Genomic DNA, 27,333 nt, shown 5'->3' on the forward strand with positions numbered 1-27,333 from the left:
TAAGGACATGAACCAGAAAGGTATTTTAGATCCATTCGTTATAATTTACACACCAAAGACATACAGCATAAAGACAAAATATACAGATCTTCATATATATGTACATTGATCAACACAGTGCACAATTTAAAGTTATGTTACAATTAAGTGTACAATTTTAAATATGGCTTTATAAACTAGTAATAACAGTGCTAAAATAATGTATGTTTCGTGTAGTTCATAGACAAACAATATAATGCAGCTGCAGCATCAGAGTCCCCATTTAGAAATGTTTTGCTTCATTTTGTTAAACGTTGTACACTGCAGCTAGCTGGATATATCCCTTGCCCATACACATTTACATATACTTTATTCTTGCTGGATTGCACACCCCTGTCTTTGGGACTTGCATTCTTCAAGTATCCTGAAAAATAAAAACCTGTACATTTGAGGAAAGATAAGTCAGAGGAACAAATTAAGAAGTGAGAGAAGAACACACACAATCATAGTGCCCAGTGAAAATACCAATGTGACTAGTGCAGAGAAAAAAGCACTTTTTTTCAGGGAGCTTAAAAAGAACAACAGTCACATCTTGTTTGCCTTACTGTCTCCAATAAAGCAAAATTTTACTTTAGTATAATTAGACAGGAATGAGAGATGTAGTAATTTCGGGGTCACTTGGAAGCTCTGTTGGAAACTCCGGCACCGCTGAAGCAAATGGCACTTTTGTCAACAACTTCAAAGTGGAGCAGGATTTTATTTATTCTGCAAAACTTGAATGCCTTTTGGCAGCATATGTTTCAGCTTTAACTTGTTGAGCTGAATGTGTAAATCATTACATGAAATCCCACAAACCTTTTTATGCTGCTGCCTGACCAAAAGCCCGTAACGATCTCCTTGGCCTTGAAAAACCCAGGAGTGGTGCAACCAGGACACAGAACTAAGGGTTTAACACTGTAGAGACACACAGTGTTTTCAGTGACTGGAATTCCTGTGCTGTACAACGACTAATACCATTTAACTTTCCAAATTGCTCAGAGAGCTGCAGAAACCTCTGCTAAGAAGTATTTCACACTGGGGCAGCTCCATAGGGAATGAACACAGAAGAAGCCCTCCCCAGTGGCCATCAAAGAGAAGACTGCCCCAAACCACTGACACGGAGCTGACGCGCGTTGCAACCCTTCTCTCCACCAAGGCAAAGCTGTGAAGACTGGGGTAACTGGCCTGAAAATTAAATGCACATGGGCAGCGTGGGGGAACAACTTCCCTCCACAGAACACCAATACAAGAGCCCATGCTCACCAGCAGCCTCAAAGCTCTGCTCACTGCCAAGGCTCGCTCCCAAACAGACCCTTGTCTCTGCAGCTCAGCCACGGAATGACAGCAGGCTGATGCCCCATAGGAGCCACAGCTACCAAAATAAGCCCCTGCACAGTCTAAGGAATACCCAAGGCACAGCATACATGGATATCCCATAGCAGTGATCAACTGCTGAAAGCCACTGCAGTATTCAGAGTTACCTCTGGTTCCGTGGGATTAAACAGTACAGCTGCTCCGGATCACAGCTGCTGAGAGGTATGGGCATGACTCACACCTATGGGTACCCATTTCCATATCCCAGCTACTGGACCATCCACCTTAATTCTGCATTTAGAGAGCATAATTTGCTTTTTTAGTATCACATGCCTAAATCATAATTTCACAGTATTTGGGGAGGGAAGGAGAGTTAGGCCAAACAGCTACTTGTCAAAAAACAGCTTCAAATTCTTATTCAAACATCTAAGGACAAGACCCACTTGAATTCATCCCCTGCCACAGAAATTTCACTTGGTGAGCTGCCCTGCATAAATCTGCACATAACACGCTTTTCCAGCAGGCAATATTTTGTAAGGCTTAGCATCTGACAGATACAGGCCTTTCAAGGAAAACAGTATGAAACTGTCATGATTACTTGAGCAGACATCACTGACAAAAGCAAATTTTTGCCTGAACTGTTGCTGCAGAAATATTTCAGGCAGTATTTTTTCAAAGAGAATATAGATCTGGAGGGACATTGCCAAGGTTTTAAAGATCAAAATGTGTTACTTGCAGTGCTATAATTGGATGGAAACAGTCCTCCAGATCTGAAACATCAGGTTCAGTTTGGTTTTTAAATCAAACACCACATTTGCAGGATTTCTGTAGGACCTATACATCCTAGCGCCTGTTTCCCCCACTCGGTAACAGTGAGCTCTGCTGACAGAGCCAATGAGACTGACAGGGGTAAACAAATCCCTTCTGACATGACAGAGTGTCATACAGTCAAACACTGCAATTCACATGAAAAAAAACAACAGACTGCTTCAAATCTAACTCCACTGGAAATGCAGGGCTTGCTTTGAACTCCCATTTGCCAAATGAAGGGCAGACCAATTACTCATTCCTTTAAAGCAGCACTATGGAAACACAAAGGCAGTACTCAGCCTTTGGCAGTATTTAAGGTAAAGTAACCAGGAGGAACAGTGCTGTCTCCTCACTAGGATTTGGGCTCATGCTCCAGCTCATAAGCAGGGCAGGGGTCCCACCCATCCAGTGCAAGAGTGGCCCCTGAACTCTTCCTAACATCACCCCACAGTGAGTTTCTGGCTGTGGCAGAGGGACCCCCAGCCAGGGAAAAACCTTCTGTGGTCTGTGTCACCTCAGACATGATGTCCTGGCATCCATCAGCCTCCAGCTCCTGGCAGAAGCTGCTATCCCAGCTCACCTGCTAGGCAGATGGCAATCCACAGCTGTCCCAGGTTTCATGGCTGCAGAGACACCTGCTGACCCTCAACCCCCACAGCAGCACAGTCTGGATCTCCAGCATCCCTACAATGGACTTGCTCGGAATTTTGATCAGTGAGGGAGGAAAAAAAAGGAAAGAAAAAACCAAAATGAAATTAAGATGCTCTCTGACTATTTTTAGTTCTGTACAGCCCCTCAGCACTAACATTAAAAATAGATATGATGGAATGGGAAAAAAAAAAAAAAAACAAACCAAAAAGACTGCAGGGCTAAGAAAACATTGCTCTTTTAGTAAAATGTTGGAAAGTCAAAAACAATTGCTCACTTTTTAAGAAAAGACTTTTTTTCCCATGCAAACCAAAATAAATGATCACTTTTTATTTTTTTTAAACTTTTGTTTGTTTGTTTCCCCACAACAATTTACCAAGACAGTTTTCAAAAGAAAATGCATGGATTAAATCCTTTTAAAGAGGTCTGACCATCCTTTAATGGTCTTTTAATGACTGGGACTCATCTGCTGCAAGTACATCTTGCAATACTGAACAAATGGAGAAAGCACAGCCTTCAAACGTGCATCAGTAAATTCATGAGAGCATCTCCAGCAGAATTTCCAACACGCTAATGATTTTAAATAGGAGCTTTTTGATGCAGATTCCTTTTATTCAGAATATCAATACCTACATTTTGGCATATAAAATCTCTCCTGACTTGGCCATGAAGTTACCCAGGCCATCACTTCTGCACTTTCAAGCACTTTCAAGCCCAAGATTTATCTTCTTGTGCCCTATTTTTGTGCTTAGTTTCCTAAGAAGGGTCCCAAGTAACTGGATGGTATCTTCCTCCTCAGTTTTGGTTCACTTTGCCATTGATACTTGCCCACAACAATGACTGGAACAAGGCTTCAAGGACATGCCTAGAGAATTGTGTAAACAGGTGCAAATTTACACCAAACTTGTCAGCTCTCACTACAGTGGCTCCATGCATGAACAGACCTGGGGTTTCAGTGCAGACAAAGGCATCCCTGCTTTCAAGGCCAAGGCTAACCCCAAGTTTCCCCAGAGAAGGTGTTTTTTTCCTCCAGGAGGCACTCCAGGATCCTAGGGAGCAAGGTATTCTTTGAGTGCTGGAGTTATTTCAAGCTCCAGACTCACTACAACTACCAACAATTAACATCCTAAAGCAGTTGTCTGCCCTGTCTGCTCCTAGAACATTTGGTACATCCAACACAATATAAAAATTTTGCTGAGTGATCCTGATTCATCTAACTGTAAGTCACTGAGAATGTCATAATTAAAATAGGCCACCAACGAAGTCTGCAGTCAAATACCCAATTTTATAAGCATACTTAAAAACACAACAGCTCAGTAGGTTCGGTATGCTCTCTCTCTCTCTCTCTATCAAAATCAACTAATCATGGCCAAGCAACACTGAAGTAAATGCTTAACTTCAAAGCTGTGAGTAAATCCAATGGATTCATTCTCATCTCTAACCTGCATTTAGGGAGACATGAACATGAAGCATGTCAGAACCTGTGCAATCGTTTTGAGATCCAGATCCACAGATATGGCAGCAAAGGCAATTTAAATTAAATTCTGGTCATGCTTTCAGTATCTGAATTTCCCCACACACATGGCAGTGCTGAGAGAACTGTCCCATCTCACCTCCTCCCATGCATCAGATTTAGGGACTGTGCACTGCAAGCCAGCACAGCGTCCAGCACCTCCTGAAGCACCTCCCTAGGCAGCTATAAAGCATTCAATTGCCTGGGCCAACATCTTGCAACTACACAGTGTCCCATGCCTACTAGTACCTCAAACTGCTTTGCAACCTTCATGGGTTTGCTCTGTCTGTTGGTAAGGAACACGAAGCACCCACTGCTGAGACACACCAGACTTTTAACAACAAATCCCAGCTCTTTAGCCTTGCCTAGAAATAGCAGACAGCAGCCATGGGCAGGGAGTAAAAACATAATAATAATTCAAAATCACAGAAGAAATTTGACCAACACACATTCCAGATGAGTTAACACTGACATCTCCCTCCTGCATAAAAGTATTCTAGAGTAGTGATTTCAACCTTCTGCAAAGAACAAGAAACAGTAACCAGCTCCTTTCTGCAGGATTATATTTTCCTCCATCCTTCCCTGACTATCTCTAAAAGAACTGGGAGCAGTTCTTTCCTGCAGACCCTGTAATATAAGCACCCAAAGTATGGGTAGTCATCAAATAAAATTTCCCTGAAACTTTGCCAAATCACAGAATCTTTTTAGGTTGGAAAAGACCTTTGAGATCATCAAGTCCAAGTGCTAGCCTAGCACTACCAAGTCCACCACCAAACAATGTCCCTGAAGTGCCACATCTACGTGGCTTTTAAATACCTCCAGGGGTGGTGACTGGGCAGCCTGTTCCAATGTTTGACAATCCTTACAGTGAAGTTTTTCCCAATATCCAATCCAAACCTCCCCTGGCACACCTTGAAGCCATTTCTCTTATCTAAGAGCTTGTTACCAAGGAGAAAAGACCAACCCCCAACCTTGCTACAACCTCCTGTCAGGCAGTTGTAGAGAACAGTAAGGTCTCTCCTGAGACTCCTTTTCTCCACGCTAAATAACCCCAGCTCCTTCAGCTGCTCCTCACAAGACATGCATTCCAGATCCTTTCACCAGCTTCATTGTCCTTCTCTGGACATGCTCCAGCACCTCAATGGCTTTCTTGTAGTGAAGGGCCCACAAGAGAACACAGGATTCGGGGTGCAGCCTCACTCATGCTGAGACGGGGGGCCAATCACCGCCCTGGTCGTGCTAGCCACGCTACTACTGATACAGGCCAGGGTGCTCCATGAATCTGATGCACCTCAGCACACCACAGGCTTATACTGACATGGCAGTCAACCAACACCGCCAGGGCCTTTTCATTACAGCATCCATCATCTTCTTCCATGGAAGAAAACCGTGCCAGTCATACCTCTTCCATTTTTGTCCTCAACCCATTGCTGTAAGGATAAGGTAACAACACAAACCAGTTGTGACAAATGTTCCACTTCCCAGAAGTTCGTCCCACTTCGATGTGGGATCTGGTTTTGAACATGAACAAAAATAGGTTGAAAGGTCCTGCTGTCCTCTAGACCTCCAGTTTGCCCACATGTGTTTTAAATGTGTTTACCTTGGTCCACCTGAACAATTACACAAAACAAAATATGGTTGAAATAGTCCAAGCAGTATGTGACAGCTGAATCAAGCACAATGATCTCTTCCAAAGTGGTATAAACCTCTTCCTCACCTGAAGGAGAAAACAAATCAGAGTGATCCCAAGAAACACTTTATCTGCACAATGGGAGACACTTGTACATATCACTTGCATTGTTCATGATCTCTGTACTCATCCATATCCACATCCGAGTCAAAGAGGGAATGTCCAGTGTAATCTGTGTCAGGGGTTTGGGAAATACTGTTCCCTTCCTCATCAAATGTTTCTGTCCTTGAATAAAAACTGAAGTCCTGCAAAGGGGAGTAAGTCTTGCTTGCTTCGCTGCTTTCCTCAGATTCATACAGAGTGTTGTCATCATCATGGTGCCATTCTGGCCAAAATTTCCTCCTTATTCTTTCACAATACATAGCAAGGTTAATCAGTTCACCTGCAGCAAAACACAACAGACTTCAGTAAATATACCCAGCCAATAATGCTCTAACTCACCTGATGATGCAAAAACATGTTAGCTGTGTTTGGAAACAAACTGTGTAGGGCCTTTCCAAAGAAGTTTCAAAATTCTAAGATGCCATCAATCCTCTTAGCAGCTGTTTTTAACTTTAATGTAACCACATACAACAAAAAGGGTTACACAGGAATAAACACAAATGCATGTTCACACAAATAGCAAAGTAAGTGTCCCAAATTCAACCACTACAAAAAGAAATCAAGACAAGACTCTAATACTGTAAGGTTTTCGTAGTAGAACTTTTTGCTTAATTGCAAACACCTGATTCCTAAAGACAGAATTTGATCTTATAGATGGCACAGTATGCTCATTAAATACAGTGAGTGTGGGCCTTTCACCACCAGATGGCAGCATTGACTGCAACATAAATTCACATTTAATATGGCCACCGGCTCACTCCTACTGCTCCCAGCCTTAGTATCTTATGCCTTGTTTATAAATACATTTATGCTTACAGATCAAACCATAAAAAACTCAAAGAAGAAAGCGAGGTGCATGTAAAACCTGTACTCATGACAGCATAAGTAGGTTGATAGGTACAGAGAATCAAGCACACTGCTTGGGTATTTCAATCTATTATCTTCTATTCATTTTCATTAGAGACAAACTAATTCAACAAGCATAGTAATCCTTCTAGACAGCCATGAGCCCTTCAGAATTTTACCTGTGATGCCCCAGACATGAAAGGGAAGAACTGCATAGCCAGTATTTAAATCCTCATCTCAAGTGCTCATTATCTGAGTGAAAAGATAAGCCTGTGCCTCTTCACAACAGGTTTAGCATAGCTGTCTTGCACAGAGAAGGTTTACAGGTCAGATTCATTCCTTTTACACTATTTTGTATTCTTTTCCTCCTTAGCTCTCCCCATTTTTCATGCTGTGTGGATTTACTATGAAAACAGATGCGAAGATACTTTAACATCTATATCACCCCACAAAAAAGAACCAAACAAAAAAACAACTCTCTGTGGGGAGGAGGGGTATGTTGGCTTCCAATTCATGCAAAAGCAAAGTGATTCCAAAGCCAAGCTGTATCTATTCCTTGCCTGGCATCTTCAGGAACAGCAAAGGCTGTAATTTCTCTCTGTGAGAGAAATTTCTGCCAGACAATAGTACTTGCAGTTCTACTATCAAGGAAAGTACTCAGCTCAGCTGAATTTGCCTAATGGTTGTTCTTCTGTTTTCTCATACATTACCCAGCATTCACTCCTTAGAAGCTTTAAGGCTTTGCCACGTTAAACAGGGAAAAGATCGAGTACAGAAATAAAAACAACTACTGTGTAGAACATGAAAAAGAAAACAAAGAATTTTAAGAGAAAACAACCTTACAGGATACAAATGCTACATCAAAGGCAAGAACAGTCTGCTGAAGTACTGCAGTCTTCAAAATGTCCTTCCAAGGCAATCCAAATTTAAATGTGGAAAATGCCACCAAGAGCTCTTAATCAGAGATCACTTAAGCTTTCTTACCTTTGATTAGTCTCTCTGGTCGAGTCCCTGGTAATGTCCACATTGCCTGTGCCAGATGTCCAAAGACAGTGGCATCAACAGTGGAAACAGTTGATCCCATAATGTACTTCTTGTCACCTGTAAATACAACAGCAAATATTTCTTGACTGGATGTCACTTTTCCCCAATAAAAAAAAAATATCACAGTTCTGCCTTTTGCATATTTATTTTACTGAAATCATTCCAACAAAAAGGTTCACTTGCTCAACAACAGGGATTCCAAAGCTGTTTCTAGAATTCAGCAAGTGAAATCTATTACTGCAGCTGCCCCTGTGTTCAAAACTTCTATAACCAGGCCAGTTACAGAGTCACCACTGGCCAAGGGACCTCCTCTGTTCCTCACAGCTGGCAGCACTCACACACTGTACTCATTCTGCTGCATTTAAAATCTGCTCTGCAGCTGCAGGATGCCTGAAAACACCAGTTTTGCCTTTGGTGCAAACCCAAAGCTGCTCAACCACAATGCAAAATCATTAACTTGCTTAAAGAAGCTGGTCACCCTTTACCTCTCATCCATGCAGATCCAGGTTCAATTTATTCAGCCCATCAGCTGGAAAAAGAAAAGTCACACCCAAATCTTTTCTCTCTCCCTATTTGTTCAGGATGAAATGGATGCACCAGTCAGACCTGCAGCAACTGCTCAGAAATAACCTGCATCTCCAGACAGGGGACAAAGCCGTAGGCAGGAGTGGACAGGTGCTCTCACACACCACCACGGCAGTGCCCTCATCCCCACTGACCCCTGACAGGTACAAATCAGTGGCAGGTCAGGCACTAAGTGAAACAGCAGCCCTTTGGGACTGGCCTGGCACAGTGGAGGGACACGTCTGCTCCTCACAGCAGTTCTGCTTACCTCTCTGGGCACCCCAATATCATGATGGCCTTAAATGGCCACTACAGCACAAATAGAATGGTGACTAAGACAGGGAAGAAAATACATGTTTCAAAGCCACTGTTTGCAACAAAACATCCACTGTAGACTTGTTTTCCCATCACAGGCAGAAGATCTGGAACAAAGACCAGGCACAGAGCACACAGTGAAACATGAAGTATTGCAGAGGTCACATTAGCTGGTTGCATTGCTCCTGCCTCAGCCCAAAGTGCTATTAACTCTGTGAAATGTGGTACCTAATTGAATTCTCAAAATCCAGTTATCCCATCTCCCCAGGACATTCTTCCGAGCCGCCTGTAATTCAGCAGGTTATTCAATGTTAGGCTTACTGAGCAACTCCAGAGGAACTGTCCAGTGTAAAATGCATCAAATTCCAGTGTACAGTACAAAGAATGCTGCCACAAAACAGTGCTCAGGAATATCCAGTAACAATAACCTTCTCTGGCCTGTCAGATGTCATTTGAACATGCAGTTAACTCTCCCCAGCTCTTCCACGGTTCCATCAATTTATTGTTTGCAAATTCTGTACACGGTAAATGTTGTGTCTTTTCTGTATTTATCTGACACTGAACACTCGTCAATCTCAAACACAGCTCAAAAACTGATGCCTAAACCACAGTTATATGCCAGCACCAGAAATTTAGCATCATACAACTGGGTATTGAGATTCAATCCATAGTGATGTGCTGGGAAGGAATTTCCACTGCCATTTCCATCTTACTACAACTAAGTCACACTCTGAGTGAGGGCTAAACCATCCCACCCCTCTGGTTCCCCAGGCACAACACCCCACACCTTCAGGTGCAAGGAAATAAAGAGCAAGAGGATAAAATAAATCTGTGGGATCATGTAACTCCAAATCTAGTTTAAAGTCATGCTGCTCCACAAAATATGGCATCTGTGCACATTTTCTTCCACCATTCCCAATCTGTTCTCAAACTTCCAGTGCAACTTTAGTCCAGAAGACTTTCTGATAGACAAGATATTTCTGTGTCTGTTTTTAGGCAAAATTACACAGGGTCTGTCACATCCAGGCTGCCATAGCACTGATCATCTCAAACACCTCTCTGCATGCCCTGGCTAATCCAACAGAAATTAAATCACCTGGTCTCACTGGACTTGAATCAACTTTGTACTGCCCAGGAATTTGAGAGTACACAACTCCACTGTTTACAAATGCATGCACCAGAGGATTCAAAAGCAGCTACTTCAACAGTGGGTCAAGAAACCCCAGCAAGAAGCAGGTCTGTGGGAGACAGGCCTGCATCCTTCCACAGAGGCAGGTACAGCACATGCAGGCTGCTACAGGGCACTTAACTAACTTTAGAGGCTCAGATCCAGGTTAGTCCAGCCTCTGAATTTTCAGCTCTGAGCACCCCTGCCCTCCCGCAAAACATCAAATGTTTTTCAAAATCCACTTCAGGAAGTTGCTAGCCTGCAACTCCCTGCTCAAAATCCTCATCTACCAAAGAGCATGAGAGACAGAGAGCTGAGAGGGCACCAACAGACTTATGGTCACTCACTTGCCTCTTCTAAACAATTACCAAAATGTGTATTTTTATATATTGCTAATTCATGTGCTCATTCCCCACACTTTCTTACACTATTAACAGACAGTAAGAAACTGCTACAATATAAGGAAATTACATTTGTAGTTTAAAGACTGCAGGACAGAGAGAAAGGTGATACCAATGGGACAGGCTGATCCATCACAGTGGGATTAGTTCCAATTTCCATGTTTATAAGATCTGGAGGAGTCTGTCAGGGAAATGGGTATAAGAGAGACAGAAAAATCATTATCAGAAATAAAAATAAAGAAAATAAAAAAGCACCAAAGATGGGATTGGGAATGTCAAAATTAATGTCATAAGAACTGACAGCTGCAAAGTTATCATTCTCTGGAAGCAGCTCTTGGAATTAGAAGTTATTCTTGCTCCCATGTGAATGGTTCTTGTTAAAAAAGCGGAGCATTAATCTGATATTCCTGATGGCTGACAATTACAGTTTGGTATATGCAGCTATTCTGCACCATAGGCATAGTTTTTAAGCTCTTAAGATAACAGCCAAAATCTCAACTACTTTCTGTTCTGGGAAAACACTTGGGTACATATGTATGGAGGAAAATCTCACAAAGATTATGCAGGCAGTATGCTGACTGACTGCCTTCTCCTTCCCCCTTTGAAACAGGGGAGCCTCTTGTCAGGCTGGAAGTCTTCATCCCATCTCCCGTCCCCATTCCAGGATGCCACCTCGAGGCCACAGTTACTAGACCCTACCATAAACAGATGGCTGGAGAAAACATGAGCATAGTGATGTTAATGAAAATTAAGGCAATTACAGAAAAGTAGACAAACTCACCAATAATCAAAAGGGAAAATAAAATTATTCATGTAACTGCACACTGACTAATCTGACATCCATTTCAGAGGGGAAGATGAAAAATATGTACAATATTCAGCTGGTATATTAACATAACGGGAATACAGCAAACACCCATCAAGGCTTTTTTGATGCAAAAGGCACATTCTCAACAACAATCTGGAAATAAGAAGAAAAACTCTGCTGGTAACATATGTATAATACAATTAATAATTTGATATAGTGAAGCAGTGCTTGAGGATTTCCAGTACATTTTCCACAGAAGCCAGAGACTGATGATAGCATTTACCTTCACAGGGAGATGATCCAAGCCACCCAGGAAGGGAGAAAGAAGTAGGAAGAGCATTTGTCTGCAGGCTAGAATCAAACTCTCATTTGAAACAAGGCCAATTTTGAACAGAGAGTGACTAACATCTGTTAGCAAAACATGGTGGCACCTCCACCTGCTGAAATGTCGTAATTAAAACTGGATGGCTTTTAGAAAGCCATCCCCAAGCCAGCAAAAAGGCACAGGCCTCAAGACAGCATGCAAGCAGTCTGATCCACAGAGATCTGTCTAGATGATTAAATGATCCTTTTGAACTTAAAATCTTACAAATCTGAGTATCAGTATACACCCCAGAGAAATAAGCAAATCAAGATACTTTTACAGGTACTCAGACACATGTTTTCGTTTTCTCTTGAAGGTTCTGTTCACTTTTGGTAGACAGGGATGACTTTAGCACAGACATATCTACTGCCACTCCTTTCAGCCTGACACAGTTGTCTAGCCAGAACCAGGGGGCTTTGCTGAGCTACTAAGTCACAGACTGAACTTGGTCCAGCTCCTGTCCCAACCCCACTCCTTATGATGAACATGGAGCCACGCAGTGCCAATCTCAAAACTACAGTATCAGTAGTCCCACAGAGGAGAGCACCTGGAGCTGGCCACAGCTCTACAGTAGGTAAGAGGACCAGATCTCCTCTTCTAAAATGAATTGCTCCCTCCCTTCCTCCCTCTCAAAGAAAAGGAATTTCTTAATCTCCAAACAACAGATCTTCTCTGAAGAGGCACTAGAATATATAATTGCTTCTGTTAACAAACAAAAGGCAGCATAAGAAAGTGCTGTCAAAAGAGGAGATGTCAACAAATCTTCCCCTTGTCCACTGTGTCCATGCACTTCATGGGCTTTTTTTCCACCTTGTTCCCAATCCAGCAACACAACAAGTTTGTTTCAGAAAACAAAGTTACAGGAAACTCTACATCTGGGTCCACTGCAAATACCTTCCTTTCCAAAACAGCTTGGAAGTCCAGAAGCATGTTTTTTCCTACCCTTTCTAAGCAAACATTCAGCTTTTGCCTTCTGCTGGGCTCTCCCCAGCTTGTTTCTGTCATCCACTCCACACTTGTCTCTGTAGAGCATGTCTCTTCAGAGCATGTCCCCCTGGAGCACAGGGTAGGGAGGCATCCTCCTGTCCTCCACTCAGCCACCTCTTTAAAGCAATTGTCACAGGGAAAAACACACAGGTACCATCTCTCTTGTTTTCCCGCACAAGGGAGACATAAGGTCAAGGAAAGTGACAACCTGCACTACAGCAACTCCTCAAAAGGCAAGTCACACAGATGCACAGTATGCTTAGCTCTCAGTGGAGCAGAAAGCAAGAAGCACAGTGCAAAACAGTTCCAGTGCATATTTCAACCTCAGCCACACAACAGAAATTAGGTTCATGCAATTCTAGCTAAATGAAGTCAACCTTAAGACTAATTGCATGGGACCCACCCAAGATAACCAAGAATCTTAAAAACACCTATTTTGACAGCACAGAGCCATCTCTACTGGGAGCTTTGAATAAAGCTGCTGACACCAACCAAACACAACGAAGTTCAGCTCAAAAAAATAACATCTGCAAAGAGTTTTCAAATGGCAGCCTCACAGCAATCTGTCAAACAGCCACAAATAAAAAACAGGAAAGGAAATACAACTAGGAAAAAAAAAATGAAAAACACACACGCCCCAGTACACAAAAAAGGTATAAATAAGAGGTTTCATTTGCAGAACTAAACACTGCATTTTCCTAATTTCATCTTGCTAAATGCTCTTCCAAAACAGCAGGCCACTGCTGTTTGATGCTCTACATACACATATTCTGTGCTCAGAGAAGGAAGCCTCTTATGCCTCTAGACACACATTTTGGCAACAAACAGTGGGAAATGAAAACAGTGTCTCTGCCAGAGCAAGGAAGGCACTAATGACAGCCTCTATCTTCTGCCCAAATGAGATTATTTGTGAGTGATCAAGCTGTCAGGAAGCACTGGAGGTCAGTTCCACCCCATGGAGAGAGGGGCTGTGAACAGAGCACCATAACTCGCTGTACCTTACCCAGGAGGCCTGCCAGAGTCCGCATGTCCTTCTCCATCAGCGTGTACATCTCCTCCTCCGAGAAGCGCCCGATGCCATGGCCGTACATTTCCCGCTTCACAATTCCTTTGGTCAGATGACAGAAGATCCACTTCAGCAAGTCGCTGAAGGGGCCAAAAAGCGAAACCATCTTTTGCGTCTCATGAAGATTTTCCACCCACTGGCAATAAGCTAAAGTCCTGGAAGGATACAGAAATAAATTATAGCAGTGTAATCCCCAGAGAGCCCAACACCACCCAGCAGGGGTTCGCACAGAGGTCAGGCAGGTGAGCGCTCACTGCCCTGATGGAGAGGTAGCTTCCATAAACAGCAGACTGAGGCAACTCGGAGTGCCAGCAGAGCAAACCCACTTTACAGTACTTAGGCAGACTGCCCAGTGCTTATTCTCTCATTAAATCATGACTCACTTCAGGAGAAAACAAGATTCATGTTGAAATATAAAGTAAAAGCTGCAGAATTCTGCTAAACTCTTGTAACAAAATGCATTTATTAGCTAAAGACAACTCACTGCACAGACCTGGGCAAAACAACAACAAAACAGCCCCCCAAAAAATCAATCTTTCCCACCAACCTTTTCCCCTTCTATACTGCTGTCACTTAGGCAAGCAGTAACTTTGCTCCAACATAAATACTGAAGCACTAATTCTTCAAAAGGTTTGTATTCAGAAACTAAGAATAACATGATCTTTTAAAAATAAAATATAAAACAAAAAAGAAGTGGTGGTTATTGAGTTGGTTTTCTCCTGTACAGTTTCCTCTCGTTAAAATGCTGATTTTATAAGAGAGACATTTCTAAAGTACTCTGTTACATTCCATGCTTTACTGAATGGCAAATAATATCTTTTTAGAAGTCTTTTTATATAATTTGTCTCATCAGCTTAAATTTTTGTTACCCACATGAGATTTTGTTATTTATTAACATTACAGGCAAACATATCTTGATTTTTTGCTTCAGAAACCTATGAAAAAAGAAACATTAACTTTTTTAATATCCAGCATCTTCAAAAATGACAAATAAACCAAAAAGACCATATAGATGAACTTTTGTCACCAAGTTCAAGGGTTGCTGGAAAAACAGCTAAAGGCATCTCAAAGTAGATAAGATAAACATAGAAGGCCTGCGGGGTCTCAGAAACACTGGGAATTGATACACATATTCCAATCCAAGCCATTCCAAGGCTTCATTGTTTTAGTTTGGAATATGACTTCAGTTTTATCACTGTACATATTTCCAACTTTACAGAATGTCCTCAGTGCTGATATGATTCACCTAATTCAAAAAAGGAAAGTAAAAAAAACCCCAGAATCTCCTGGAGAACTCCTGTGACTTCTTTTGATAATGCACATTTTATGAAACTCACATTGTCCACTGCAGTTCAATGCCTTCTGCTCTAACTGGTTTCACTGAAGTCAGTAACAGTGAGGTGTGAACAGGCTTTGCTGCAAATGTATAAACAAGGAAGAACAAAAATGTTCCTGCTCTGCTACTGATGGCTTTGACCCTCAACAGATTACTCCACAACCTCCGGCACTGTATAAGAAAAGCATGCTGCTGACATTTCACATGCTTCCACACCACTTTTAGAATGGGGTGTTCTGCACAGTCCTGGTTTTTCAAACTTGATGAATGAACTCAAGTCACTAAGCAGGTTTCAGCAATGCAAAGTTTTAATCAGAGACAGATTTAGCAGAGGCACCAGCAGTACAGGAGGAATGTGAAGCCAACAAATGCAGCAGTAAAGAGCTACTGAAACTCCTAAAGCATTGACTTTGTCTGGAAGATGTGGTGTGAGACTGCCCTGTTCCAGGAACAACAGTAAAGCAGGACTTAAGACAAATGGAAAGAAGGCTAGACTGAAAGCATAAGGGCACTCCACAGAGCAGAATGTTGCACTAGTCATGTTTCACGGGCCTGGCAAAGGACAAGGTCTCTTCAGCAAGTACAGCTCTGAATAGGAAAAACTCTTGATGTGAACACTAGGAAACAATTACAATACTATGACTTGGGCTGGAAGGGACCTTAAAAATCATCTACTTCCAACTAGATGTCCACTGCAGGGACACCTACTCCGTGGGCAGGGATATTTACCCATTAGATCAGGCTGCTCAGGGTCCCATCCAGCCTGGCCTTGAGCACTCCCAGGGATAGGGCATCCACAATTTTCTGGGCAACCTGTGCCTTACCACCCTTCAAGTAAAGAACTTCTTTCTAACACCTAATTTACATCTCTCCTCTTTTGGTTTAAAACTGTTCTCCCTTGTCCAATCACTATCTACCCATGTTAAAAGTCACTCTCCCTCTTTCTTGTAAGCCCTGTTTAAGTACTGGAAGGCCACAACGAGGTCTCCCTGGAGCTTTCTGCTCTCGATGCTGAACAACCTCAGCTCTCCCGGCCTGTCTTCACAGGAGAGGTGCTCCATTTGTCTGATCATCTTTTGTGGCTTCCTCCGGACCTGCTCTAACAGGAGCAGATCGTTCTTATTCTGGGCACTACAGAGGTGGAAACAGGTGGGGTCTCACAAACACAGAGTAGAAGGGGAGAATCACCTCTCTTGACTTCTCTTGATACAGCCCAGGATACCATCTCACACTGTTGGCTCATGTCCTGTTTTTTCATCCACCACAGCCCCCAAGTTCTTCTCCACAGCGCTACTCTGAATGAGTTCTTCTCCTAATCTCTAAGGTATTATTTATTATCTGAATAAGGTAAGAAGAACTTGCTATCCGAAAGCACTGCTCTGTCTTGCTGCAAAGACCCTCCTTCCCCAGGATGGACCTGACCTGCTTCATCTGGCAACTCTGTAATACAATTTAGTTACTTTGGACAACAGGCCTGGCCTGGAAAAGGGCAACAAGAAAAAGAAGTCAAAACAAAACAGGATAAAGAATATAGGAATTCCACTGCAGTGTTTTTTAAGTCACCCCAGTTACACAAGATTAAACCTGGCCCAATGGACTTGCCATCATAATTGCTCACTCCAACCACACCAATGAGCTGGCAACACACCAAGAGTGATCAACCATGTCCAAAATTGTTTTAATTTCATAAAACAGAATGAACAAGGTTTCCCATAAAGCTAATTGGCCCATACTTTAATGCAAAAATACATTTCCCCAGAGCTCACTTGCTTGCCCTGGGAGAGAAGGTCTTTGGGTCTAGAAGAGTCAGAAATCAGACCAGGTGTTTAATGACTAGGACAGAGCACTACACAGGATTTAGGTAATTCTGCTTAGGCTAAACTGTCAAGCACAAATCTTAGGACATCTGCTTGTCCCTTTGAATGAGCAGAATTGTTACATGTCCCGTATCTCAAATTTACATGGGCAATGAAGGCAGCTAAATAGACAATCACAGAATTTACTTCCAAACTGTTACAGTTCTGAGTAGACAAAACAAGGAAAAAAGTAGGCTCTGATTCAGGGAGAGTTAAAAACACTTTTAAAACTGGCTTTACAAGCACTTTGTTAAAAGAATTCTATTCAAGGGAACATTAATTTTTTTTTTTCTGCCAAAAAAATATGCTTCTCAGCATTTAATTCCACTCATCACTCCTATATTCAGACTACATTAGTGGAGTATCATCAATATTACAAATGGTTAGGAAATACCAGAAATTGGGTAGTCTACATACTCTTCTTCAGTACAGCATAACTATAAATTTTACACTGGAGTAAGTATTTATGGGATGACATAATTATTTTAAATATTAGCTTGAACGGAGCATTTTGGGAAACATTACCATTCTCATTTGTGCCAGCACATCTGTACAAATCTTAAGAGTATAAATAAAACAATAATGCATTAAGAGCAACGCTATGGGGGTGAAGTAAATCCAAAGTCTAAATGTAACAGCAGCTTTGGCCTCAATACATAAATCAGGCAAGGAGATGAAGAAAGTGACTCATCAACAGCAGTTTCCCTGATTATCCCAAAACTGTCTGAACTTCAAGGCAAGGGGAAGGCATTCACAAGGATGTGAACAGGGGGTTATTTTTTCCTATCTGAACCTGTGCAGACCAGAATTTCTTGATATACAAAGGATTATAACAAATTCATTCCACAATCAGCTGTAGAAACCCCACCTTCTGTGCAACTTTTAAACCACCAGCGGCATTCAAGCCTCATCGCTGTTTAGCAGTAGGAGAGAGGCTACTCTTAAAATTGGCTTGATGTATTTAAACATATTTACATTATAAAAATATTTTATGTTTAACACTTGGCAAGTTTGAATACTGACCAAAGTCAGATTCATCTGTATTCTCATATTATGCTCTTCCTGTACTTCAAGCTTTCATCACATATGATGCTTGCTTCTTGAAAGACAAAGCAAGAAACAAGTCAAATATATTTGCAAGTGTATATATACATACACGCATATTTATAAATCACACACATATACACATATTTATAAATCACTACAGCTGTGTTTGACAATACACCTCAACCAATCTAATGGATTAGTCTGCTCAAGTCGAATATTCAAGGCTTTATGTTCTCACTAAGCACATTAGTGTCACCAACCTAAGATCTGTCTTCTGAAATCGAAGTGACAGAAATCATCTCACTAGCAACTGCTAGCCCTACAGGCACCCAGGAGATGCCTGGCCCAAATCCCAGCAGTATTGTCAAGCCCAGCATGCCAGCTCCAGAAGGGAGTGAGAATCAGACCTCTCTTAATCAGAGGTCTGATTCCACAAATGTGCTGCAGTTACACCAAAAACTCAACACATTCCCCAAAGGTGGCTGTGGGTGCCCCACTGGTTTCTGGGGGTCCACGGGTCACTGCAGGCAGCGGAGTTAACTCAGAGCAAGCCTACAGCAGGTGACAGAGATCTGCATTGGATCCAAGCCCTGGGGTAAGAGTCACAAAATTATTTCATTTCCATCTCTTCACTGCTGGCTCGCCTCAACACCCATTCAGCTTAGAGGACTTTTTTTCTTTTGCCAACTAAACATAGCAAAAGCTTAATGGCTTACTGCCTTCTCCAGGGACTGTAGCTCCAGCACCAGCTCCAAATCAGTCTTGTGCATCTCAGAAATATGGTGTAACCCCAGCATGGAAACAGGTATGCTCATGCTCACTTGCTGTCTTCCTGCCTGAACCCTGCCAGGTGCCACAGCCCAGGGCAGAGAGAGGCTGAGGTTCTCAACAGCCCCACACTGCTCCCAATTCCAGCCACAGCAGTCGCTTCCACATGTAAGAGGCACTGACTGCTGAAGATGAGCCACTGCCTAGGCAAAACTAAACATTTCTGGAGGAAATGCTGAGCATCCACCAGGATTAGCTCCACCCAGAGACAGCACACCACAGGATGTACTTTTCTTCTTTGTCCAATAAATTACTACAGTATTACTTATTTATGATGAAGCTGCTTTGCATGCTGTTGGCAACGAAACAGTAGGAATCACTGTATCACTGCTTTGGAGGCTTGGTTTTATATACCTTATTCTGCAGAAAGGAAATCACTGTTTCAAATTCCTCTCCATGGGATTTGAGGACACCAAGAAAAAACCTTAAGCTTCAAGTGGGAAGGTTCAGGGACAGATGTGAAGGGATCCCACAACCACAGATGCAATGCTATCAAGGAGAAATATGGTTCTACACAGTGAAAGTCTGATTTTGGTGTAAGTACAGGTCGAAGTTGTTCTCCAGGAATTACAGCAGTACAACTGCAACACCTCATGGCTCAGTCTTTGCCTACTACAAGGAATCTGCAAGGTATTACCTCACCAACATATCAAGCCTCTGGTACAGCCACAGGGACATACAGTAAGACATACAGTTGGACTTTTTAGTGCACTGCAGCAAAAATACATGCCTTGGAGGAACTCAGCTCTGTGTGACTACACAGGACAAGCAACAGGGATACACACCCAGGTATGCACATCTCTGTTCTTGATGTAATTTTGTCCACCTGTTAAAACAGGTGCCCCCTCTCTGGAGCAGTGGCTGAACTTGCAATACCTGTATTTCACATTTGCCTATGTCATGTCCAGCAGTGCCCAGTCAGCTCCAGGGGAACCTAGATGGATGGACAACAGCTTCACAGAGGAAAGCACTTTGTAACTGGGACACAACAGCAGTATAAGCCTGCCATCGGTAATGATACATTTAACACAGTTAAATCTATGAACCACAAAACAACTGACACTAAGGCAAGGAGATGAAGCAGTAGGAGACTAAAAGGCTTCATCCTCACTTGGGCAGCTGTAATAACTGAGGGTGGAAAAATGAACCCAAAAAAAAGTTAACTTACAGGCTACCTGTATCATGTTTGAGAGGCTATGACACTGCAGATGGGTATAATTGGTGAAGGCCACACTTTTTGGAAGGCAAAGATTTAATTTCTAAACCAAATCACTTCAATATGCTAATAACTGAGTGCTAAAATTGTTCTCTCAGGAGACACTAAAAATTATTTGAAGAACTATATGTGTACATATTGCTGCTGATCTTCAATCAAAAGGTGAAAGAAAAAGCAAGTAAATGCATTCAATTTAAAAATCACGCACTGTTTTGAAGAAAAAAAACGTGCAACACAAATGGAAAACTTAGTGTAGCAAGGACTTAAATGCATATTAGAAAGTAAACTACTGGGAGAAAGCCTTGTGCTTGCTAAGGCAGCAAATGTAGTGTCCAAGGTGCATGTCCACCTGATGCCTCTATGCCCAAACTGGAAAGGGCACTTAAGAAGGACAGAAATGTAAAGCACAGAGGAAATCACAGGTATTATTTTCAAAGGTGTCAGTAAAATACATAAAGTCCCAGAAAGGTTCTATTTCTATTTTCATATACATACTTCAGCTTCTCAGGATACTGTGACTAACACTGGACATTATCAGTGGGCAGTATTGCCAACAATCCATATCAACAGGAGAATCCTGTGTTACAGGAAAGGCAATGATCCATACTGCAATCATTCACACATAATTAAAATCAGTAAAAGTAAGAAAACAATATTCTGGATTAACACTGGATTCATTCCTCTACGCCCCACAAACCACAAATACATTCAGCCACCTTGATCTTTTGGTCTTTATTAACAAGGCTGCTCCTATACAGAAGTCACATTGAACAGAGGAGCATCCCACTGCTGCTTCCTTCCACAAAGCTGCAGTCAAAGGGCCTCACTTCACCTTGCTTACACAGCACAGCTTTTCAAGGGAATGATCCCTGGCTCATACCACCGCACACATAAAGGAGCAGCAGTTTCCTAGGATGAAGAGAGTTGTGAAGTTAATAACTGGGTTCCCAAGGTTTCTGCAAGAGAAAAGAAGCATTCCTGTCGAAGCCCAAGCTCAGGGACACATCTGACAGCACTGAAACACAGCCAGCTTTGCCATGCAAGCTTACCAGTACAGGTGCTCCTCCACCATTTTGGTCACAGCTCTGGAAACAGCTCTTTCATGCGGACCAAGGTGTTTATTTAAATTCACTCCAAGTTTCTCTTCCAAAAAGTCAATAATGAACTCGGTGCCAGATACTTTCTTGTGATTGTATTCAATCCAAGGCATTTTCCCTTGAGGGGAAAGTTTTCCATCAAAATAGTTCTAACAAAAAAAAAAAAATTAAGTAAACAAACAAATATACAGACAAAAAAAGCCCTTCAGGTTCTGTTTTAATGAGAATAAATATATTTTAAATAATTTTCTGTGTTTTTAAAGAAACAAATCCACAAATCTTTTTTTTAAAAATAATACTCTAGAGTTGCAATGGCTATTCAATCAGAACAGCAGTTTTACCTTCCATGACAATTCAGATAAAATTATTTCCAGGCCCTGCAAGGTGTTCCATGCTTTTATGCTTAATGTCATGTGATATAATATTATTTAAATTATATTATTTATTATTTTAATACCTGGGTTATTTAAAGATTGCAGATGTTCAGATCTCCCAGAAGATTGTGCCCGTTATTCTAAAGTTTTAAATCACAGGACTCACAACTAAATTCAGTTCCTGCACATATATGCACTTTGCATATTAAAAGTAACTTCAAAAAAAAAAAATCACTACCCAACTCAGATGGCTGCATTAACTCCAAGAACAAAACACACACACAATCACAAATGTATATGAAAGGCATATCATTCCCTCCTGAGCAGAAGGGAAATCTGCTTTCTGCAACTTCAAAACTTAGAAATCTCAGACATTTACACACATACTTATTACAACTGGGTGTCCCAAGAGCCCAGCACAGCAGAGCACAGCACTACTGCACTGCTGAATACTGCTATACCTGCTCAGTAAAGCATTCACACAGAAGCAGCAATGTGTTTTTCCCATGACAAGGTGAACACAGAGATTAGAGAATCTCCATCTCATGTAACAAGCATGAGAGGAAGTGCTGGCTGCCAAAACATGATCAGACATTTGTCTTCAATTCTCTTACTCCTGAAGGCAGAGACACAAAGTCCAACCTTTTTCCATTCTTGTGATTCCCATCTTCACATCCTGTTACTTAGTGAATGAAAGCTCCTAGCACAGAAAGCTGAACAGTAAAGGCTCTGCACTCAATCTCTGGCAGTTACCCCAAGAATTTCAGGACCTAGCTCCTAATTGCTGGAGGTTTAGGGCTTGCAGTTCTGGATTGATCTGTTTGGGTGTCAAGTATTTATCCTTCCTGAATCCACTTAAGATGGATTAAGGTGCTCTGGCAGCAAGGAACATACACGAGAACACGCCTCCCACTCAGTCTGAGAGTGGAGCATCCTGGCTGCCACTCCAAATGCAGATGTGCAATGCACTGGGATCACGCAGCCATTCCCAAAGGCTCTTCCCTTTCAGATGAAAACGAATGGGTAACACTTCGGGGAAACAATGCCTTCTGGCTGCAGCCTCTTCCAGGGCTTGTGCCCCAACAAACAGCATGGTAGGGACACTGGATGATACCATGTCTCACCCACCTCACCCCTACATGGGCGAATAAAGCACCTGAATCCCTCCCACACACACATGTGGGTGACATGGGGGCCAATCCCATGGCACAAGCTCTAAAACCACTGAATGTCTGAAACTGAAAGGAGAGCACTGCCCTGTCCTTCTACCTTCCAAGACCTATCCTTCATCAAAAATGGTCTTTCAGCACTGAAACTGACTGATACATATCCATAATTTTTCCTTATGACCTTACTACAGAAGCACAAGGTTTTCCTGGAACTACACAGCATGTTTAGAAGATCCTGAGCACTGTTAGAGGATCCTGAGCATCCTACCATTGAGATATTTCTCTTCCTGTGCACAAACACTTGTGGTTTGCAGAAGCTACTGGACTTGAAAATGTGCTTATTACATCTTGCAATTACTGCAGTCCATACCATTTGCAACCCAGAAAAAAGCAAGTTATTACTCAGCTGCACATTTCTTCAAGCACATCTATCTAATACATATAAATACATTGCCTAAAAAGACTTTTGTGTTTCATTACATACAGTTTTTCAAACAAAATACAAAATATCTTTCAGTGACCTAAGAAAACCATAGTCTCTTGAGCAATCTGTTACACTCGTTTTTGTATCCACTGTTCTCAAACAGACATTTTTAGGCTGGAAACCTCTGTATCCTTATGGCTGATACTAATTGCTATCAAATATTTATCAATTTTCCACTTAAAAATTGTTCCAGCTGCTAAGCAGGAAAAAGCTACAGTATTATTGAAAACCAAAAACAAACCAAAAAAACCCTTTTCATTCACAGTACATTAAGTGCCTGCAGAGCAACAATAACAATAGCTCTAAAGAACCTCATTCATAAGAAATTTACAAATAGAATGGCACAAGGTATTTCTAGGGTAATTTTACAGTACTATGCAGAAGAAATTAGATTTCACATTTTCCATTACTCCTGTTTATGATTTTACGTTCACTCATGTCTTTTCCTAAGGAAGCTGCCATTTCCACAGACCTGGCATGAAAACAGCACATTTCTGCTGTGCTAATTATTTATCAGATTATATAACAGCTCAGCTCTTCATATTCTTGAGGTAATCAAGGAAGACCCAAAAAGATTGTGATGAGCACACAGACGGGGCTCTCTCAAAGCAAGCTTTACCAAGAAAAGCATCAAATGTTTTGAAAACACAGCTAGGGATTATGATAGCCCAGTTGGGGTGGGGCTGCCCAAATCATTTTTCATGGAAATTCACACACAGAGAGGCAGATTCAAGAAAACATAAGCATATGACAATAGTACATGTTTTGGGAGGAATTCAGGTGAGAGTAAGGTAGGAATATGTCACTCTACTCCAGCCCTCATGTGCCATTAAAGCACGTTGCACAACACAAAGCACAATACTCAACAGTCTGATGCACCACAATAAACACAAGGAATCAAAAGTGTAAAAGCAGTCTGAGCATCTCACTGTCTTCTCTTCACCATTTCAGAACCCTCCCTTCAAAGCAGTCCCTCCCCAGCAAGGTGATGACCACAGCAGGTCTCCTGGGATGAGCACCAGCTGCCACCTGCAGCGCTTCTCCATCACGGCCCCTGACAGCGTGCAGGGAAACAAGGTGTTTCCTTCTGGATCCTGCTAAAGCCCCCTGCACCCGCACCCTGCTGCCAGCCAGGCAGCCATCGGGTGCCTCTGTCACCTACAGCATCCTAAGGGTAGCACAGTCATGAAGGAACAAAGTAAAAGTCTACAGGAAGAGTATAAGAGACTCCAGCCAAGAACAGTGCCCCCATCAGCTCCCCTCCCACTCAATCCCAAGGCAGCATCCATACTTTCCTCCACTTGCCAGAGCCCAATGCAGCACCACACTCCTAACACAAGGACAGAAACAACACCTGCTTCTTCCAGATAAAAAGAGCTGTGTCCTCAGCTCATAAGCTCAGCTCCACCAAACTTACCTCTAAAACCCTTCAGAGGGTCAGTAACCCCACAATCACCTTAAGCCCATGTAAGCCAGCATGGCTAAAAGTGCCATCCTGGTGTTCCCAGCACCCACAGGACCTATTCCTGCTCCTACAAAATGGCACACAGAGCAAGTGGGGAACCAAGCTGAGTTAAAACCAAATAAACTAAAACATCATGGCTCTAGCTAGGCCACCTCTGATCAACCTGAGCTGCCACAGAAAAGCATGTGCAGGAAGGGACAAGAGGAAGCAGCTGAAGGTAGGAATGTTGTTTCTGATGGTCTTATCAATTTCGTGTACTCACAGCTAGTGAGAGACATGCAACACCAAAAAGTAATGCTGACCCTTCAGTACAAAAACTAAAGAGGGGAAGATAACCCTCTGTAAATTGCTCTCTCCAAAAAGCTGTGTGATTTCTGACCAGCATAAGCTCTTCAAATGACTCCATCCAGAATCACACAAATGCTGTGTTATCTTTCAAAAGTGACCATGTCCTGTTATAACCATCTTTTATAATGCAGCTTTCTTTAGCTACTCTCCAGCAGAGCAAACCTGACCATCACAAACCTTTGAACTGCATCAGCTGCCATTAGAAAGAAAAGAGATCACACCAAGAGAGTCATCCCCTCAAATGTGCAATTTCTACCCAAATTATTTTGAGGAAAGCAATGTGTACAAGGTCCTCCTGCTCCAAGAACATGTTCAAGCTTCAGAATCTTGCAAGTTCTGTAAACCTGAAAGAGGAAAATACATCCCTCAGGATGGAAGTCTTCCTCTTTAGTACTCCCAAGTATCTGATTCAAGTACCACTGAATTGTAAGAAAACATTAAACTCAGGCTTTTAAAGAATTAACCAAAATGTACTGATTAGACCTTCTTTCTCTTCCAATGTAAAGGAGTTTAGCCACATATGAAGTTAAATATCAATGAAAAATGCATTTTAAAAAAGTTGCAATAGGGTTGGCTTTCTGCTGTACAACATTTGACTTATACAAAACATTCTTCCTAACACCTTGCTATGGAATAAAATGCCAAACTTGTATTACTGAGGAAAAAACAGAGGGAGAAGAAAAAAGGAAAAAAAAAACCCAGATATTTCTTCTACCTAAGATCTTAGTTATATACATCACCATTATTTTATCATCTTAAAGGCATTCAGTGCTTAACACACACAGAAAAAGAAAACCAGCCCATGTATCCGTGTGCTGCACAGCTTGGCAACACCACAACAAGATGTGTGCCACACTTGCAGCGTCCCAACTCGACCTTGATGCTAACGGGCAAGACTGTGAGATTCAAGTGTCCACTCTCACAGCTTTTGCTCACTGGAGTAGCTCAGGCTTCATTTCCTGTAGGAAGATGGCATGGAATGCACCCAACCACAATTAAGGAGCAGTATTCATGACCTCTGAAAGCAATCCTACCCCACTTCACTGGGGAGGAACCATTAGCCATGGGAGGTGAAGCAAAAGGTAAGCACTCCTTTCCAGACACCTTTAGAGACAAGGCCTCCAGAAAAACAAGAACGTGCAGCTGTCTAATCGTGATGTCTTTAGCATGGTGAAATTCAAGGATCAAATAGTCCTGTGCTTTAGTTTTGGGATGCTATTTAGTGTTATATAAACTCCTGACTATTCTCCAACTTGAACATTTTAACATTGATTTCGCTTTGCCAGTTAAGTCTACAGCTGTTCCAGATAATCTTATTCAATTCATATCTTTAAAGGTTATACACTAAATTTAACTGAAGCCATAAAAATGTTGGCATATCCACCTAGCTGTAGGTGTATGTTTACATCTCCCTGGGTGAGACAGACCGGGGGGACGAGAGGCAGGACACCTATGTGCTATTTCACGCAATTACAGAGAGCTGCAAGGCAAAGGCAAACTGCACGATGTACCTGGTAGGGTAAATCAGCCATCCTCAAGTACGTTTCCATTTTCAGGCAGAACGGGGATAAACTCGGAACGCCATTCCTTGGCCTTGAAAACTGATGCAGTATGATAGCATCCTTCGAATCAAGCTCTTCCTCTTTCCTGTCAAAAAAACCCAGAATTAAAAAAAAAAAAAAAAAAAAAAAAAACACAACAAACAAACAACAAAACCCAACCAAACCAGACAGGTGCGTGATACATCAGTACAATAAACAGACAAAAGAGAAACCCCGGCCCTGGCAACACACTCGTCAGCCCTTAAGGGGCTGCTGCAGGTTTTGGCTGCCCGGGCCCGGAGGCAGCGAGAGGGCCCAGCCCGGGCCACCTGTGGGGGCCAGCGCAGGGCTCGCCGCGGAGCCGCCTCCTGCGCTGCTGCAAAGGGCGAATGGGGGAAAACGGGGCGAAGGGGGTAAAAAGAAAGGTAAACGGCAAAAGCACGGTGAAGGAGAGACCCCCGACCCGGCGGACCTCGCCAACCTGACCCCGCAGGTGTAAGCGGTTCCGAGCGCCGCCTCGGCCCCGCGGGGAGCGCCCTGGGCTCGCAGCGCCGCAGCCCCGCAGCCTCACCGTATGGCCAGCAGCTCGTGGAGCAGGTACGCGGCGGCGGCCAGCAGGGCTCCGCCCGTCAGGTACAGCGTCTTCTTCCACCAGGAGTCGGAGCCCAGCGCCGCCATGGTGCCGCCGCCGCCCGACAGCGGGAAGGCGACGATCTCGCCCCCATAGAAGGCGGGCGGCGGCTCCTCGGGCCCCGCGCACCAGCCCAGCGACAGGCTGCGGTTGCGGCTCAGGTCCGCCACGCAGGAGCGCGGCGCCGCCAGGCCCACCCCCCACAGCATCCTGCGCCCGGCACCCGCATCCCCCGCCGCGGAGCCGCCGAGCCCCCCTGCCCTGCCCTGCCCTGCCCTGCCCG

At 42.8% G+C, this 27,333-nt stretch overlaps 1 protein-coding gene across 1 annotated transcript; it reads right to left on the reverse strand.

Annotated features, from left to right (window-relative positions):
* Nucleotides 1-27,332, reverse strand: FAXC (failed axon connections homolog, metaxin like GST domain containing). Its single transcript, XM_068184128.1, has 6 exons — nucleotides 26,991-27,332; nucleotides 26,390-26,525; nucleotides 20,991-21,187; nucleotides 13,596-13,813; nucleotides 7,926-8,042; nucleotides 1-6,375 (listed from the first exon to the last, which is right to left on the reverse strand). Exons 1-6 carry the CDS (start codon nucleotides 27,257-27,259, stop codon nucleotides 6,092-6,094), a joined length of 1,221 nt encoding a protein of 406 aa, XP_068040229.1. The 5' UTR covers nucleotides 27,260-27,332; the 3' UTR covers nucleotides 1-6,091.
* Nucleotide 27,333: the final 1 nt, after the last annotated feature.

The sequence above is a fragment of the Anomalospiza imberbis genome, chromosome 3 (assembly GCF_031753505.1).
Source record: "Anomalospiza imberbis isolate Cuckoo-Finch-1a 21T00152 chromosome 3, ASM3175350v1, whole genome shotgun sequence".
Taxonomy (NCBI): Eukaryota; Metazoa; Chordata; class Aves; order Passeriformes; family Viduidae; genus Anomalospiza; species Anomalospiza imberbis.

Coding starts and splice junctions, on each gene's coding strand:
- FAXC (XM_068184128.1), bottom strand. CDS start 27,259: ATGCTGTGGGGGGTGGGCCTGGCGGCGCCGCGCTCCTGCGTGGCGGAC. Junction 21,188..26,389: donor TGGCTGATTTACCCTACCAG/GTACATCGTGCA, acceptor TTTTTTTGTTAG/AACTATTTTGATGGAAAACT. Junction 6,376..7,925: donor ACCAGAGAGACTAATCAAAG/GTAAGAAAGCTT, acceptor GTTTTGCTGCAG/GTGAACTGATTAACCTTGCT.